The sequence below is a fragment of the Glossina fuscipes genome, unplaced genomic scaffold, assembly GCF_014805625.2.
Source record: "Glossina fuscipes isolate IAEA_lab_2018 unplaced genomic scaffold, Yale_Gfus_2 112, whole genome shotgun sequence".
In the NCBI taxonomy this organism is placed as follows: Eukaryota; Metazoa; Arthropoda; class Insecta; order Diptera; family Glossinidae; genus Glossina; species Glossina fuscipes.
The window spans coordinates 1,590,974-1,606,752 of record NW_023998455.1 but is presented as its reverse complement, the minus strand read 5'-3'; the positions used below and the strand labels follow the sequence as shown (position 1 = coordinate 1,606,752).

Here is a 15,779-nt window from a genome sequence, read left to right as displayed (position 1 = left end):
TTATAGTTTTATCCTACAACATGTGCGTAGTTAGTGATTAAGGGACTCGCCTTAAACATTTCTCGAATAAGGTCTGCGTGTGATTCGTCATGTCGTTTAAATCATTGCTACGATCTTAGAGCTTTGATATGAAATAATTTTTCATTCTTTCTCTCGGTCGAAATTCGGAAATCAACTGAATTCGGCAAAGTAATCGCCTCCTACTAACAAGCCTCTTATTTAAGCGCAATGGCATAAGAACACAGACACTGTTTTGAGTTGTTGGAAAAAAGTGCAGTCAAATCTCGGAAAAATATTATTTCATGGTTAGAGGGATATACAGAATGAAAGTAACTTTGCGATAAATTATCGTACTCCAATGGTGTGTGCTTATGGATCGGGCTTAAGCGGACGAAAAGTATTTTTTTTTTTTTCTTTGACTCTACAATGAATTAATTCGTAATAACATAATAAATTGGAAATGATTAGAAAAGGACATCAGCCTTAATTTGTTGTAAAACACTTCCAGTGTGATATACGATATGTGTGATTTTTTGATGTCATATATAGGTCGGAGGGATTTAAACAGAAAAGACATATTTTTACTTTAACTTCTTTTTTTTAAATCTTATATCTCACTTAATGGCACAAAGTGTTTTTTTTTTTTTTTTGTTTGTTTGTTTTCTTGTTCTATTATATGGGAATTCATACTAATGTACATTTTGTTTTGTTTTGGATTTTCATTTACATAGATAGTATTATGATTAAAAAGTATTATATGATTAAGATGGAACAGATATGTGGGCCATGTTCGTCAGCGTAATCGCATTAAAGTTCCTAATGAATTAACTCTAGACATGTACCTCGGGGCAATCTTCATCCTTAATCGAGGTATATTGGACCTTTTTGGCTACATTATCGAATACCGGTGTAATCATAAATTTCAATTTGTCACGACTTACGTAAATCAATGCGACGACTAAGCCCAACAGAATCATACTTAAAACGATTAACAGGAATATTAAAGTTGCAGTATGTCGAGCCATACCATTCTGGCTGTGCATTGATAAACTGTAATGATCTTGAGTGGCAGTATTAAACATAATTGTCGCGGCCGCGACAGCGGCAGCACATTCCGACATATCCAATTCCGTAATTGGTAAGGGATCGACTTTATTTTGATAGCACATCAAGGCCTGTTTATTACGTACGGTTACGTTCGTTGAATCAATCCAAGTGCGAAAAGAACTGATCTTGCAATCGCAAACGAATGGATTAAGATTAAAGTCGACAACCAGTTCGGTGGTTCGATTCGGTAATTCGTTCAATTCATTGAGTAACATTAGATCATGGGTCTTAACAAATTCAAATTTATTCCTTTCCAGATCTAAGAAACGTAAATTCTTTAAACAATGGACCTCGAAATTGATATCCTTTAGGTAATTATCACCCAAATGCAGATCCCTTAAATTGGGTAAATCGCAAAAAACACGGCGATCCTTAAAGTTTGTAATCTCGTTCTGTTCCAAATGCAATTTCTGCAATTTCACCAACTGGCTATTCATGAATATGTCATGCAAATCTTCGCTTAGCTGCGGCGAAGTGTTGTCATCGAAAGCGTCCGTTAGATGAAGACTTTGCAAATTGAGGAAATTGGAGAAGACTCGAGGATGATGATGATTCACTTCGTCGTCATCGCGTGATATACTCAAATTGTTATGATTTAATATTAAACGTTCCACGTTCTGCACATGATGATACGATTTTCCACGTATTTCGCGTATATGATTGTTACTCATGTCGACTATTTTCAATTTCTTATAATTATTTATCGAACCGAATACATTCCAGGGTAATTCGGGTATATTGTTACCAGTGAAGATGAGAATTTGCACCTCATCAGGCATAAATTCTAAAACGCTTGTATTCCGCAGCCCGGCATTAGTGCAATTAACAATGTACTGCAGTGTTAACTCGTATTCCTCGTGACCGCACCAACAACTGTTGGGAAAATTCGGCCCGCACGATGATGACGTTATTGATGAATAAGCGAATGCTGATGAGCTCTTCAAGGCCAGGCTGGGTCCGAACATAAAAGCCAACATTTGTAGCAAATAAAATTCCAAAATATTCATCGTGATTGCTGCAAAGAAAAGAAACGATCAGAAGAGATTAAGTGAAGGAAAGCGTATGATGCCTAAGCTCTTAATAGCTTCTATCATCGTAAATTCTCAGCCTTTTTAAGCACTTAAATTTCATTTCCAGTCCTCTTATATCCCAAAGTTGCCACAAAATTTATTTAGTTAACAGCTTTAGATAGAAGAGAACATAGAGAGACTTACCACCATTGTTGGCTAAATAAAATTGATGTAATGGTGTGTTTATATAAAACTAAGTTTGATAGACATGCTCAAGCCTTGTTACATAAAAAGTGGTTCACTAACATGTGGCCGCAACTACAACGCAGATGCCTATACATGCTTCCATAAAAGCAACAAAGAAGTTGCAATTGCATGCGTGATATAGTGGACAGCAACATGACCATTGCTAAGAAGGATCGCAACACCTGGCAAGCCGTTGAGGAAACAATTCTTACTGTGTAAATAAAATTGTAAAGAACTGATATTCGGTTTTGGTAAAATCTATCAATGATTCACGCACGGTGTAGGGCGGAAGATTCCGCCGATTGAGGCGACTATATCGCATAGGCCATGGGATAAGGCTTACTATTGCCCAAACGGTGGTCGTGAGTTCGAATCTGGGAGCATATCTTACCATTCATACACTGTTACACAGTTGGCTTTGACTATTCATATATCTTCAGGTACTCATATCCAGTTACATTCCGACAATGCCGGAGCAGAAATATCACCCTTCATTAATTTAGCCATAAACACCATGCCCAACATTTTCCTTCTTCTTTGAAACAGCGATAAATCAATAAACCTTAGGTTACTCTCATGCGGAGGAGATCCCAATCCAAGCTGCCCAACATAAACAGTAGAAATTGCCAATGAACGGACTCTACAAGATCTAAGTATCCGTAGCTCGGTATACACACTACAACTGCATTTTGTTCTAACCGTGGGTGTATATAACCTATTCGTGATATAGCATCGTCGTACCTTCCAAGGAACCCGAGAAGAAACTTAGGTCCATTAACGGACCTCTCAATATGAATGTTAAGTTTTAGTTTAGAGTTATGGTTGATACCCCAGTTCGCTGGATACTCGCTCCAGAACAAAGTACGTACTAGCTAGCAATGAGTTTACCTATGACAACGAAAACTGTTTATATATAGATCGTTGAAAATTTCATCATTTCCACAGAACAACTTAGGAAGGAAATCAAGCTTCGATTTCTCTTTGCTTGAGTAATAAGAATAATTTTGAAACAGAATTTGTTTTCCTAGATAAAATTTTGATTTGGCAATCGGGATTTCAGCGAATGGAAAGAAAGCAAACGTACCTCAATTGTGGTATGTTCTCCATAAGTATACGGTCTCTCTATATACTTTCATACAAATATTTTTCCATGAAGATTATAAAAAAGAGGACGAAACCAAGAATTTTTTACACTGGGATGTTATAGGCGCATAGGGATTGGCATATGGAAATTGTAGAGACCCTACAGTGACGAAATTATTTTGTCATCGGAAAATACCATAGCTTTCAGAAAATAATAAATGTGCACAAAAGACTGTATTTTTGTAATGTCATTTCCGGAAGCGCAAGTTTTGACACTTTTTCTATAATGCATCTGCTTATAAGGTGTTTTACGTACAAGTATGTTCCAAGATATTAAATGGCTTGAAAAATGTGTCTTTGGATGCACTTATGTGGTATACTGTACATTCGTGGTTGACATTTACGATATACTGGCAGAGGGAATCCCGTAAAAGTGGGCACACGATATGAGCAGTCATTCATGGAATGTTTTTGATTCGTGTAACGCGGTGACGATGATTGAAGAGAAAGTGCTATGAGGGTGGCCGCAGTCTAATGTGCAATGCTACTAAAGTAAACTCTGCCGCACTGAGATTTGAACAACACGAGACCATAGTCTTGATAACCGCGATTTTTATCTACTCGGTTGCTCGTTCGCTGATTACTACAGCTATTCAAATTGTTATTTTTTTCCATATAACGACTTTTCAGAAGAGGGCGTTATATGAGGACGGACCGATCCGAATCATTTTCAATAGCGTTCGTCTGTACCAAATTTCATCGAAATACTTCAAAAGTTGCGAGTTCTAGCTTGAACAAAAATTTTGCTGGGAAAGACCTCAGACGGGCAGACCGACAGATCAATTCAAATTATGATTCTGCATCGATCGGTGGTGGATAAAAGGTAGGTCCACCTTAAGCCCTTGTGGATGTTGCTTACGTCCGCACTAATTTAATATACTCTGTATCACAAGTGATGTCGGGTATAATAAAGTGGTTCCGGATAAAGTCCGAACAAGGAGACGACAGACAGGCATGGCTATGTTAGAGCAGATACTATGACTTTTTGACCTATTTTTTTTCTATTCTATGCCTTACTTTTTAACATTGGAGCCTATAAAAAGTAAATATGCAGAAAGATATTAAAATAATGGAGTTTTTTCCCTTTTACGACAATAGTAAGGCGATTTTATTTTTTAATTGTTCGTGGAATATGCTTTATGAAGTTGAAACAACCAAAAGCAAAAAAAGCAAAAGCAAAAAATTTCAACCGTTTTTCGGAATTTTATGCAACTTTTTTCAACGAGAAGAAAATGCTTGGAATTCAATTTAAATTCTCATTCGCGACTCGTATGCACATCAAACGTGTACTTTTTTATTAAGCCGTAGGCACATCTGATTCACTGTTTTTTAATTGCTTTATTAAAGAAAGTAAATATGAAAATATATCCTTTCAGGTTCAAATTAAATTTTTTTATATCCGTCACTCATTCGTACAGTGAAGGGTGTATCCATTTTGTCAAAGCATTTGAAACGCCCAGGAAGAGGCTTTGTAAATAGAGTAGCCCAAGTACATATGTAGATATTCTTGATTGGCATTAAATTTGGAATCGATTTAAGCATGTCCGTCTGTCCCATCTATATAATATGTTTGGTAAAACTTCTTTTGTTGGCAGAAAAACATTAAAAGTTCTTGCGCGCAACTTGTTATTGAACATTGCTCGGAACGATGAAAGAAATCGCACAAAAAGGTGTCATAAAGTAGGAGTTCCTCTGCTTTTTGCTTTTATTTATTCATTGCTTATAAACTGCAACAGATAACACACGATAAAAACTCTCATATATACATTGCTGAAGTGGAAAAAATCAGTCACGCTCATCCAACAATATAGAGTAGGAATTTTTGGTTTTTTTTTTTATTCTTTTCGGCAAAGAAGATCCGGTCAAAGACGGATATAATTTTCAAAATTGTTGTTACTGCTATTTCAGTTTTTTCACTAAGAACAAAAAAAAGTTTCTGTTGTCTTCTCATTCATGGTAATAATAAACCATTAATTTTGTCCCGCTGAGCTACCCGATCCAAACCGATCCCCGGACCGATGGAAACCTTATTCAATAAAATAACTCAAAAATTGCGATCTTTAGGTTGAACACACGAATACATGGGCAGAAATCCGACGGGCGGACGGATGGACTGATAGACAGGGTTAGTTCGATTCAGAAAATGATGATTAAGTTTATGCGAACCAATGTAGCGCCCAGAAGGACTTAACCTAGACTCATCTTTTATTTGATGGACGGACAGACAGACAGGCAGGCTTAGATCCTGTCCGTCCGAATTCCTTCCGTCTCACACGTTCACATACATGCGTTCCGTGTGGACGTATGCAATACTTGCCTGATCCTGGATCCTAGTCTAGGCCTGGCTGTCCGTTCGGCTTAATATAGACCCTGGGTGTGTTTGTAGTAGTAATTTGACATAAAAATTAAGTGGACCATATAGGTCTATTTCTTGGAACCCACTTCATCTTTCATAATATTTCTTCTAAATTGATTTAATTTTTCAGAAGAATATTTAATTTTTACTATTTTTCGATAAAAATTACTTCACAATAGGAAATTAACCAAAAAAAAAAAATTAATAAAAAGCAGGGAAATTGGATCATGTAAATCCTATTTCTTAGACCTTAATATATAAGCGGACGTTATCATGAAAAGCAAGCCGCTATATGGAGGGAAAGTATAGCTTTTAGTTTTCTATGATGGACACTGCGGATGTGGATTATGCCACATGATGTCTTGGACATCCATGGGCAATATGCGGGCTTTCATAAAAATAATATGTAATTTTTGGTGTATTATTATGAAAACGAGCGGATAACAGTGCTAGGGGATGTAGTGTAATGATCAGCTTTGCTGGATTATAATGTCGTTTTTCTTATAACGATTTATCAAAGGCAAACATTATATGGGAAGTGGTAGAAAAAGTGGTCCGATCCGAAGTATTTTCAATAGCGTGGGTCTTTCGGTCATAAATATATCAAAAATTGAAATCTATATATACACACAGACATGTGATCGACATAAAGAGGGACTGACAGATGAACAGACAAGCGTAGATCGTTTCGGAACGTGTTGCTGAAGCGAAAGGTAAGTTTATCGTAAGTCCTCCTCCATCCGCATAGACTTAAAGTACCTTACATCATAAAAAACCTCAAAATGAGTTTTAAGGATAGGAGTACCTTTTCAAATTTTTTTTTGTGGCGTCTTAAGCGATTGCTTATAAATAGTTAAGGATTTTAATTTGAAAGTTTAATTAGAGGACGTTTTCTTTATATGCCTCAAGAAAATCGCGGTTCGGTCCTTACCTTGCCTACCGCGTTTTTCCCGCATCTATATCTTTTAGTGCTGGCCCTATATTTCTAGTGCTTACAATTCTCAACCGATGGACTTTCAATTTCAGCTATAGCTTTAATGGCAACATTCTCTTATGAAAAGTACCGAATCCGGTTACGATTGTGTAAAAAATAGTTTGAAAAATTTAAGAATTTAATTTTGCTTTTACAGGGATGCAGGGAGAAAGACAATATTGGAATGCAACTCTGCTTATGCACGTATTTATTTAAAATTTTATACTTCTATACGACTTTCTTAATATGTATATGTCATTTAATTTGTCATTTGTAATCATAACAGTTTTTGGTGTTTATGTCGTTTTTATGCCAGCTTTCCAATTTGTTGGCGATAAATAGACAAGAAAAAAGGAAAAATTGGAAAAAGAAAACGGAGAACTAGTATGCAGTGTGTCGGCAATAAGTTATTGTTGTTGCGCTCCTTACTTAGACAACGCTATAGATGCTCTCCCATAGAAGCTTTGAGGCTTGAGATATTTCGAATTCACAACTTTGCATATTTTGCGGCAACAAATTGTTTACCACTCCCTCTATGCAAAGTTTTTCTTGTAGTCTTTTTTTGCAACATTTTCTTTTTCCCTCTATTTTTTTTGATGTTTTTTTTTTTTTTTTTACAACAGTTAAAGGAGAAAAACTAGAATATTTGCAAATAGCTGTGTAACGGCAGCAATATAAAAAAATTTATTCAGACAATTTATGGTTATGAGGTTTTTTTCTATCAATGATTACATTTTGTTTTTTCTGCTTTTTTTTTTTTTTTTTGTCCACAACAAACAAACAGATGCAACTTTGCGGTGAGGAATAAATGAGAAATAGAAAGAATGCAAGAACGTTTAACAAAAATGTGCTTAAACTTCTATAGGATTTCCAGATATGCATGCTATTGCATACTAAGCTTAAGTGAAAATAAAAATAGTTTTTGATAAGAAATTGTAGATATCGACAGAAACTTCAACTTAATCTTCTTGCAAGAGACAGGCAAGAGATTTCACCTGCAAAAAAAAAAAAAAATTGTCAGATTTCATATCTTTAAGCCTTTGACAGTTTTGACTATTGATAGATCGACGAGTGATATGTGTTATTTGTAGCATGCGATATTTCATCTCAAGTCTAATAATCCTATTATTATATAATATAATGTTTTCTGCATACTTTCTCTCCAGAAGCTCTCCAGCTAATCTGTTTCGAACCGAACCTCACTTAGGGGAAGAAAAGGTCTCTTTTTTCAATAGAACAGAACTTTTCATGCTTTACATTATGTACATACATATTAGAGCATAGAGTCATCAAAAAAGTTTACTTTATACACATCATAGGAAGGATGTGTCAAAACGTTTGCAACGTCCAGAAGGAAACAACAGAGACCCCACAAAATACGTAGTACTTTTGATTAGCATTAAATTGTAAATCGATTTAAGCACGTCCTTAAGTCGGTATTAGTTTAACTGCCGAACCCCCTTTTTTGGACTCATATCGCTGAATTCTTTATTTTGAAGAAGTATATTTCTTTGTATTTATTTGTATTGGGATATGATTACGGAGAAAACAACGTAAAAGTAGTCCGATTTACTAGTGATCGTCCTTGTAAGCGCACTGAATTTCATTTCAATATCGCAAAGATAGCAAATTGCATACGAAAAACAAAACACACACAAGCTTAAATGAATTCAGAAAGTGATTCTCAATTGATCGGTATCATTTGGACATTGCACGCATCCGCATAAACTTAATGTGCTCCATATCACAAATAGTGGCAGAGTGTTACGTTACTTCAACTATATTAGCCCACACAACACAATCTCGTATAGCATCCAATAGAAGACCATAATCCACTTCTAAAGGAAAGCTGACATGCAATTTTGCTAACAGACAATCGATGTTGTTTCCTGTTCATTAAGTGTGCATTGCACGGGTTTATGTTTCTTAGCTTCTGTAGAAATTGTTCAGATTTTTATATCTTACACCACTTGTGATGCAAACGTATATTAAATTAGTAGTACGGATGTATGCAACATCAGCAAGCATTTCAGATAGACCAAAGCATTATATTACCAACCGGCTCAACTATCTGAATCGATCTTGCTGCGAAGCTTGTCGGTCCATCTGTCTGCCTTGTGTTCGATGGCCGCAATTTGTGAGACATATCGCTGACTTTGAAAATGGTTCGAATCGGATCATTTCTTCGACTAGTTCCCATATAACAATCTATTTTTCAAAGTTATTATATGAATAACCGTATTAAGCGAAGTAGTGTAGGGTCCTGTCTGTCTATAGTAATTTTATCTTTACCTCTTACACTTTAACACTTAAAATACGTATTTTAAAAGAAGAAATAAAGGGGAAAAGAAAATTCAATCTTTGTGGTTTTTGGTTTTTTTTTTTTAATTTCTTTTTTCCAGTAATATTCGCAATTAAAGAAAAGTGCGTTTTCGTATGAGTGTAAGATATGCCGTACGGACATTATAAGCATTGGAAAAGTTTCGAGGAAAATCATTTGTTTTATGTGACTATTCTATATGCTTGCTTGGCTTTAAATGGTCCTATTTTCGAAAGTTTTTATACCCTACAGCAGGCATGGTTCAAAGCATATTAATTCAATTAGTCCGGACGGACTTCAAATGGATTATATGTTCTTTATTCTATCAATGATTACGAATCGTTTGCTGGAATGGATCTAAACTGTCTGTTAAACTTTATCTGCTGTCTGTCATTATTGAATTTTTGAAATAATTTGAAGAAATTTGTTCTACTAATGCGTTTTGGTCACAAGAACAAATGTTATTAAAAATTGATTAGATCGGATAACTCCAAATGCAAAAGTCTTAATAAAAAACCAAAACTTCTCCAAATTTTCCAACAAATATTGTTAAGTATTTTTAATTGAAAAATTTGAATCGGATGCGCCAGATGGGACTTTCTCATATATACTTGTTTCCGCGAGTCAACTTTTTAATATTTTATGATAAAGGTTGTCCAACGCATCTAATTGATCGCAGCAAATTTGGCCCATCTATTTTTTGAAGTCAATCTCATTTAATGGTTCCCAAGGTCGTTTATCAAAGCAAAACATGATTTCAGGTATTTTATCATGAAATCAACAACGGGTACGGCCTGTTATTAAATGTCCTATATCACCCTACAGTTATCCATATGTCCACATATTCAAATTAAGGCATTATATGTGGGGAATGAACGAGAAACTGGTTCGATCCGTCAGTGTAGCCAATTTCATCGAAATTACTTAAAAACTGCAATCTGTAAGTTGATCAAAATGAAATGAGAAGGACATATGGACAGAAAAGTTTACATAAATAAAAGTTGGGTCCATCGCAAGTGCTTGTGGGCATTGCGTACACCCTCGCAAACTTAATATAATGAAATATTGCACTACGCGAGGTGATCTGGGATCGGACTCGTCCGACTGTAACGACTTGACTTGGTTTTCACTGCAAATGATATCCCTTTCAAAAGGCAATGCCATCATTCCAAGACGCTTTAAAAGTTATGAGAACAGAAGATGGCATTTCTCCCTTTCCTCTTTTGCGAATAGCTTTGAATATTCATTTGTTGAGGTCGAACTATGCGATAGTTTTAATTAAACTTTAAACAAAACTGCACTGTACAGGATGCATGACCTCGTAAAAAAGGAAATAAGCTACTCACCGTTTAGGGATACAAGAACTTGCAACTTGATTTTTATGTAAGTCAAACAGATAGCATCGCTTGATTCTTACCTGTAAAAAATCGAGAGTAATGAGGTTAGTGGAGCAAGTCTCCTTTCTGGGAAAGAGTGTAAGTAGTAAAAAGAATGAGAGATTGCTTCAAACGGCTAGCAGCAAAGTTAAAGAGCAAGTAGTAACATGTCATCTGATACAGGGGTCATTCCACAACATGTGAGAAAGACCGCAAAGAAAAAGGTGTGATTGCATCAAGGGATTCGGTTGATGGGAAGATATCGGTTTTTTTTGTAGAATCTTTGCCGTGAAAGTAGTGGAAAATAAGCAAAACACAGCCCACGTGATGACGATGCGCAAAAATTTTGACGATATTGCCCGTACTCTCGTCTCACATGGGTTACTAAGCCATTCGCTTCCCGCAAGCAAAAGCTTTAAGACTCTCGCTCACTTGTTAAGTGAGAAGAAGTTTAGTATATGGAACGTAAGAGGCGGAAGAGAAGAGTGAATATTATTCCTCATCATCAGATATCTTCAAATTGCATCCACCAGCCGAGCTTCCATAATACCCGATTCAAAAGCGAAGTTCAATTAATCCTAATTCGTGCACGTTGAGCTTTTGAGGCTCATTTGACTTTTCGATTATTTCTTATTGGACTTCCTATGGTTTATGTATATAGTTTGTTTGGATGATTCCCACTAGTGACAAAGAGTCACATCGTGGTAAAATTTGTTATAAAAGCCTAGGGATGGATAAAGAAATCGTGTCCTGCTTATTATTGAGGCGATAAAAACAACACAGACTAGATTGTAAGACATCTTTTTTAGGGCATAATAATCAAGATTACCTTTCTTCCCGAAGCGTTCGAGAGAAGAAAGAAACTTTAATCCCAAAACGAATCACGTAGCAGGAAGCAACAAGTATCTTTTTATCCCTAACCTCAAGCGAACCGCGTAACAAGAGGTAACAATTAACCCTTTTTTACGCGTGGAGAATCGCTTGAGTGTACCCGTTCAGTAGGCGGATTGTGACCAATTATCAAAAGTGAAATTGAATTTCTATTTATCTATTGCGAAAACGTTTTTTCTGAAAAGAAGGCAAGAGACATCCCTAGGAATAGAACTCTAGCCTTTCAAAAAAGTCTCTCAGCTAAGCTAACTTTCGTCGCCCAAACTCATTGCTTACCTAACGGTCATAATTGTGTTGCTTGCATACTACTATCGTCAGTTTGATTTTTCAACTTTGCCCTTGCTTTCGATCCGTAGGATTGTCAACTTCCCTAATGTATTCTAATTCGGGGTTTGTGACTGGCCTTCGAACTGATCTGGAAACTTTAAGGTTATTTAAAAAAATTTCGATTAATTAGTTGATACCAGAAGAACGTCTGGCGTATGTTATTCATTACTTTAATCTTGGGATATATATAATCGATCGTTAGATATATTTCCTCAAAAAGTGCTTACATGACTTGGGTTCGTAAAGAGTATAAAAATAATTTATGAAAATTTATTGTAAAATATTTCACAAAATTACTTCTAATTAATTCAAAATGAGATTAGTCTTCCGGTAAAGGGATCTAAATTTGATGCTCTTTGTTTTTTTTTTGCGTTTTGTGCTCCATTGTACAGTTTGAACAAATGCGGGCCATTGTTGGTAGATACCGATAGCTTCAAGTTAATAAATTTCTGTACAAATGTTGCCAGCATATTGATAAACTTTTTATAAGCCGATAATGGAGGATGTGTTCAGACCAGAAATCCGAATATTTGTCTATTGTATGAGAAGGATGTAGAAAAGAAAAACTAAACAAAAGAAAAAAAAAACAAAAAAAAAAAAGGTAAAATTCATTAAAAAAAGAAGACCAAGAAGAAGAAAAAAAAATATATCTTTGCAAATAATGGATGGTACCCTTATAGCACATGTTCGCACAACTACCATATATCTGTAAAGGAAATGTATTCACATATGTCAATTATGAAACCAGCAAACATTTTTTTACCAAAAATAATCTCCTCGATAAAATATTATATATGTGAAAAGATGTATACTTTGGGGGCTCAAATATTTTGTCATTTTCGTTACTCATCACCTAGAATTGTTTACTTATCATATCTAGCACAGAGAAATACAGATCCAAGCTGAGAGCCCCTAAGTCGTTGTCGGTAGAAGTAAAAAAATGTAGTTCAATTTTCTCACCATAGGAAAATAACAATATTGCACGTTAATTTGGATAATACATAAGTCAAGCGCTTGTATTAAGAAGAGTGGATTTGATAGATTTTAATCCGATTTCGAATCCGATATTGAAATTAAATAATAGATTTTTGCAAAGAACTGTAACGGGGTTAAAAAACTCTTGGCTTGGCTTAGTTTTATGAGAATAAAGCTCTTAGAGAAATAGTTCTGAACAGTGAAATTTATCTCACCAAAAAATGTCGTCGAGTAAATTCTGAAGGGCAAAGGGTACAAATTGCTTTTGAATGCACTCAATTGAATCTACATGGAACCTTCAGGAAGTAGACCAAACAATAGAGGCATACTTAAATATTGGTCTGACTAAGCCCATGTATAGTTTTTTTGTAACTTAAGGCTTATCGTCTTTGCACCACTGTTTAAAAAAACCTAATCCTGACTTGGCTTTATATGAAGATTAACTTAAGCCTAAATAGACCAGACGAGGAGAAAGGGTTTGGTTGTCGGCTGAGATCTGGCAAGGCTTGACGATGCCAATCTTCCTAGCGGTGAGAGACAGCAGAAGCTTTTGTTTTGCGATCGAAAGTGTGTAGGTGAAGTTTCGCACAGCCGTATGAGTTGGGCGGTCAAACAAGTTAAAGATGCTGAAAGCTCGAGTAAGAATTACAAGCTTGGAAAAGCCAAATTCTAGATAACAAATTAAAAAGTAAAAGTCATACCTTAATTTTTGCAACGACAAATATGTCTAACACAGACATATAGCTACACTGTAGGAACAGACATGGCTAGATCGATTAAGAATTTAATGCTGAATTACTTATCTTTTATAGGGTACCTCAAGCTTCATTCTTGGGTGTTGCGTAAGTCCTTAGCTGGCTAGTGGTAATAACAACGCGTGTTACTTCGCATGAATTTATATGAGGCGTTTAATTACGACATCGAACCACCAGACGATACCTACTTTCAAAAAATTACTAAAATCTCAAGATAAATAGCGAAAAATCCTATTAAGATTTTCAAATCAGCCAGTGACAGACTATTTCCAAGGGAATTCTCAAATTTTCTTACAATATTTGAAATGGGAAGCGGACATTGAAAGGCCTGAGATGATGACTATAAACAATGTTCATTTCTGAAGAAAAATTTGTTAGTTTCCGTAAGTAGTGCTTTCTGCCAAGATAAAAGAAGTTCTGGTGCATAGGGCACTGTTTATATTTTGACATTTGGCCAAACTAAGTGCCATCTGTCATCTTAAATATGCTAAACGTCGTCCAACTTATAGTCCTTATTTGGTATAGACGACGACTTCGTGTTGTTCCTGAGAAGAAGTCGTTAATGCATTTTAAAATCATATTTTAACCGGTGTCTCAAACGGAAAGTAGAAAATGCTTTGAACGTATGCAAAAGCGTATGGATCATGAAGGAAAATATTTTGGAGAAATAATAAAGCAATTTTTTATGACAAACGGTCCGCGGCTTCTGATTATTAGTTTTAAGATATACACAGTCTCCCATATATTAGTAAGTTTTTAGCATTTTCCCTAAGGCAAACAAACCTCTGGTCCAGTTTATAAGAAAAGATTCCGCTCAAAATTTGATCAATGTCAGCTGTCGAGATCTTTTGGAAAAAGTATACAACTTCTCCGAACACTTGCGCACAATGCATTTAAAATTTTTTTTTTAGAAATTATGCAAAAAATGTTTGCTGGATGTATATGTTTACATGTGTGTATGCACATAAGTTCGCTTAACAAACACTACTAGTACTAAAGTTTTAAATATGTATATATATACACATACACACGCACATATATACAGATAAATACATAGATGTAAGTTTAAGTATATAGAACACAATGGTACCGTATCAGAATGAAAAGTTTACTGCCACAGGCACTTAAGTGTTGCACACTCCAACTAAACTGTGTTTGAAAGTTAAGTAAATGCACAACCACATGCATAGATATCTGCATATATAATAGATACATATGTATAAATGCATGCCTTCGTACACACATCACAATACAAGTGCAGTGTACATTTACATAGTAAACGCTTTAAGCCTTAGTTTATCAGTCAACTATAGATTCATATTATCAACCAGTCATTCAGTTGGTCGTTCATTTCATTGTTATTAGTGTTGTTGTTGTTGTTACTGCTGTTATTGTTGAAACATTCAATGCTATATAAGTTGAGTTTCTAAATAAATAGCTTTTTATAAAATTACTATTGTTAGACAATTACAATCGCTTTAAACCGATTGCAACCAGTTCCTCAAAGGATGACTATGCGGTATAAGTGAAGCCACGACGAAAATCTTTTACTTTATCGAAAAAGGAATATTTTCTCGTAAACTTTAACATGACATTTGTTGTTGTTATTTTTCATTCTTATGCGATTGCCTGTGTTATTGTGTTGTTGTTGTTGTTATTCATTTTTCATAATATTATAGTTAAAGTAATGAAATTTTGTCAAAGTTTAAAAACGAATGAAAGAAAATTTTCTTCTATTATTAATGACAGGATAAGTGTAAGAAGAGTAGAGTAAAGCCATTAACATGAAGAAAGGTAACTGTGCTTCTGTTATATTATCTTATTATGAGGGAAAAAAGAAGAAAATGAAGCAGAAGAAGGCAGCGAAGAAGGATGACAGAAGACAGACAGGCTTTACAAAAAGGAGAGTGAAGATGAGGATTGAAAAGAGAAAGTGCGAATTAAATCGGAAGAAGAACAGGAATATGCAAAGCAAAACCAAAAGAACAACAAGTGGGAAGGAAAAAGGGAGATGGAGAACAAAAACCCGGAAAAGGGAAAAACGTAGCAAGTAAGTCTCATGAAGAAGGGAACAATTTTTTTCTAGCATATGAATTTAATTTTTGAAATTCACACACACACACGAACACACATACGCACGTGTCGTCAGTTGAGTACATCTGATGATGGTGAATACGCCCACTGTTCTCTTTATATAGCGATAACTGTGTCCTCCTTTCATTTTAGGCGGAAGGTACACAGGACGAATTTTAAGTTGAATTGTTCGCTCTTAAGTACAACGTGAACGCTACCTATGGAAT

At 35.3% G+C, this 15,779-nt stretch overlaps 1 protein-coding gene across 1 annotated transcript in view; it reads right to left on the bottom strand.

The window, feature by feature from the left end:
- Positions 1-6: 6 nt before the first annotated feature.
- The window catches only part of LOC119639112 (toll-like receptor 5), an 81,616-nt gene continuing 65,843 nt past the window's right edge, over positions 7-15,779 (bottom strand). The window contains exon 2 of the mRNA XM_038036321.1: positions 7-2,122. Coding sequence (XP_037892249.1) covers positions 831-2,122 — 1,292 coding nt within the window. The 3' untranslated portion in view covers positions 7-830. The remainder of the gene's footprint in view (positions 2,123-15,779) is intronic.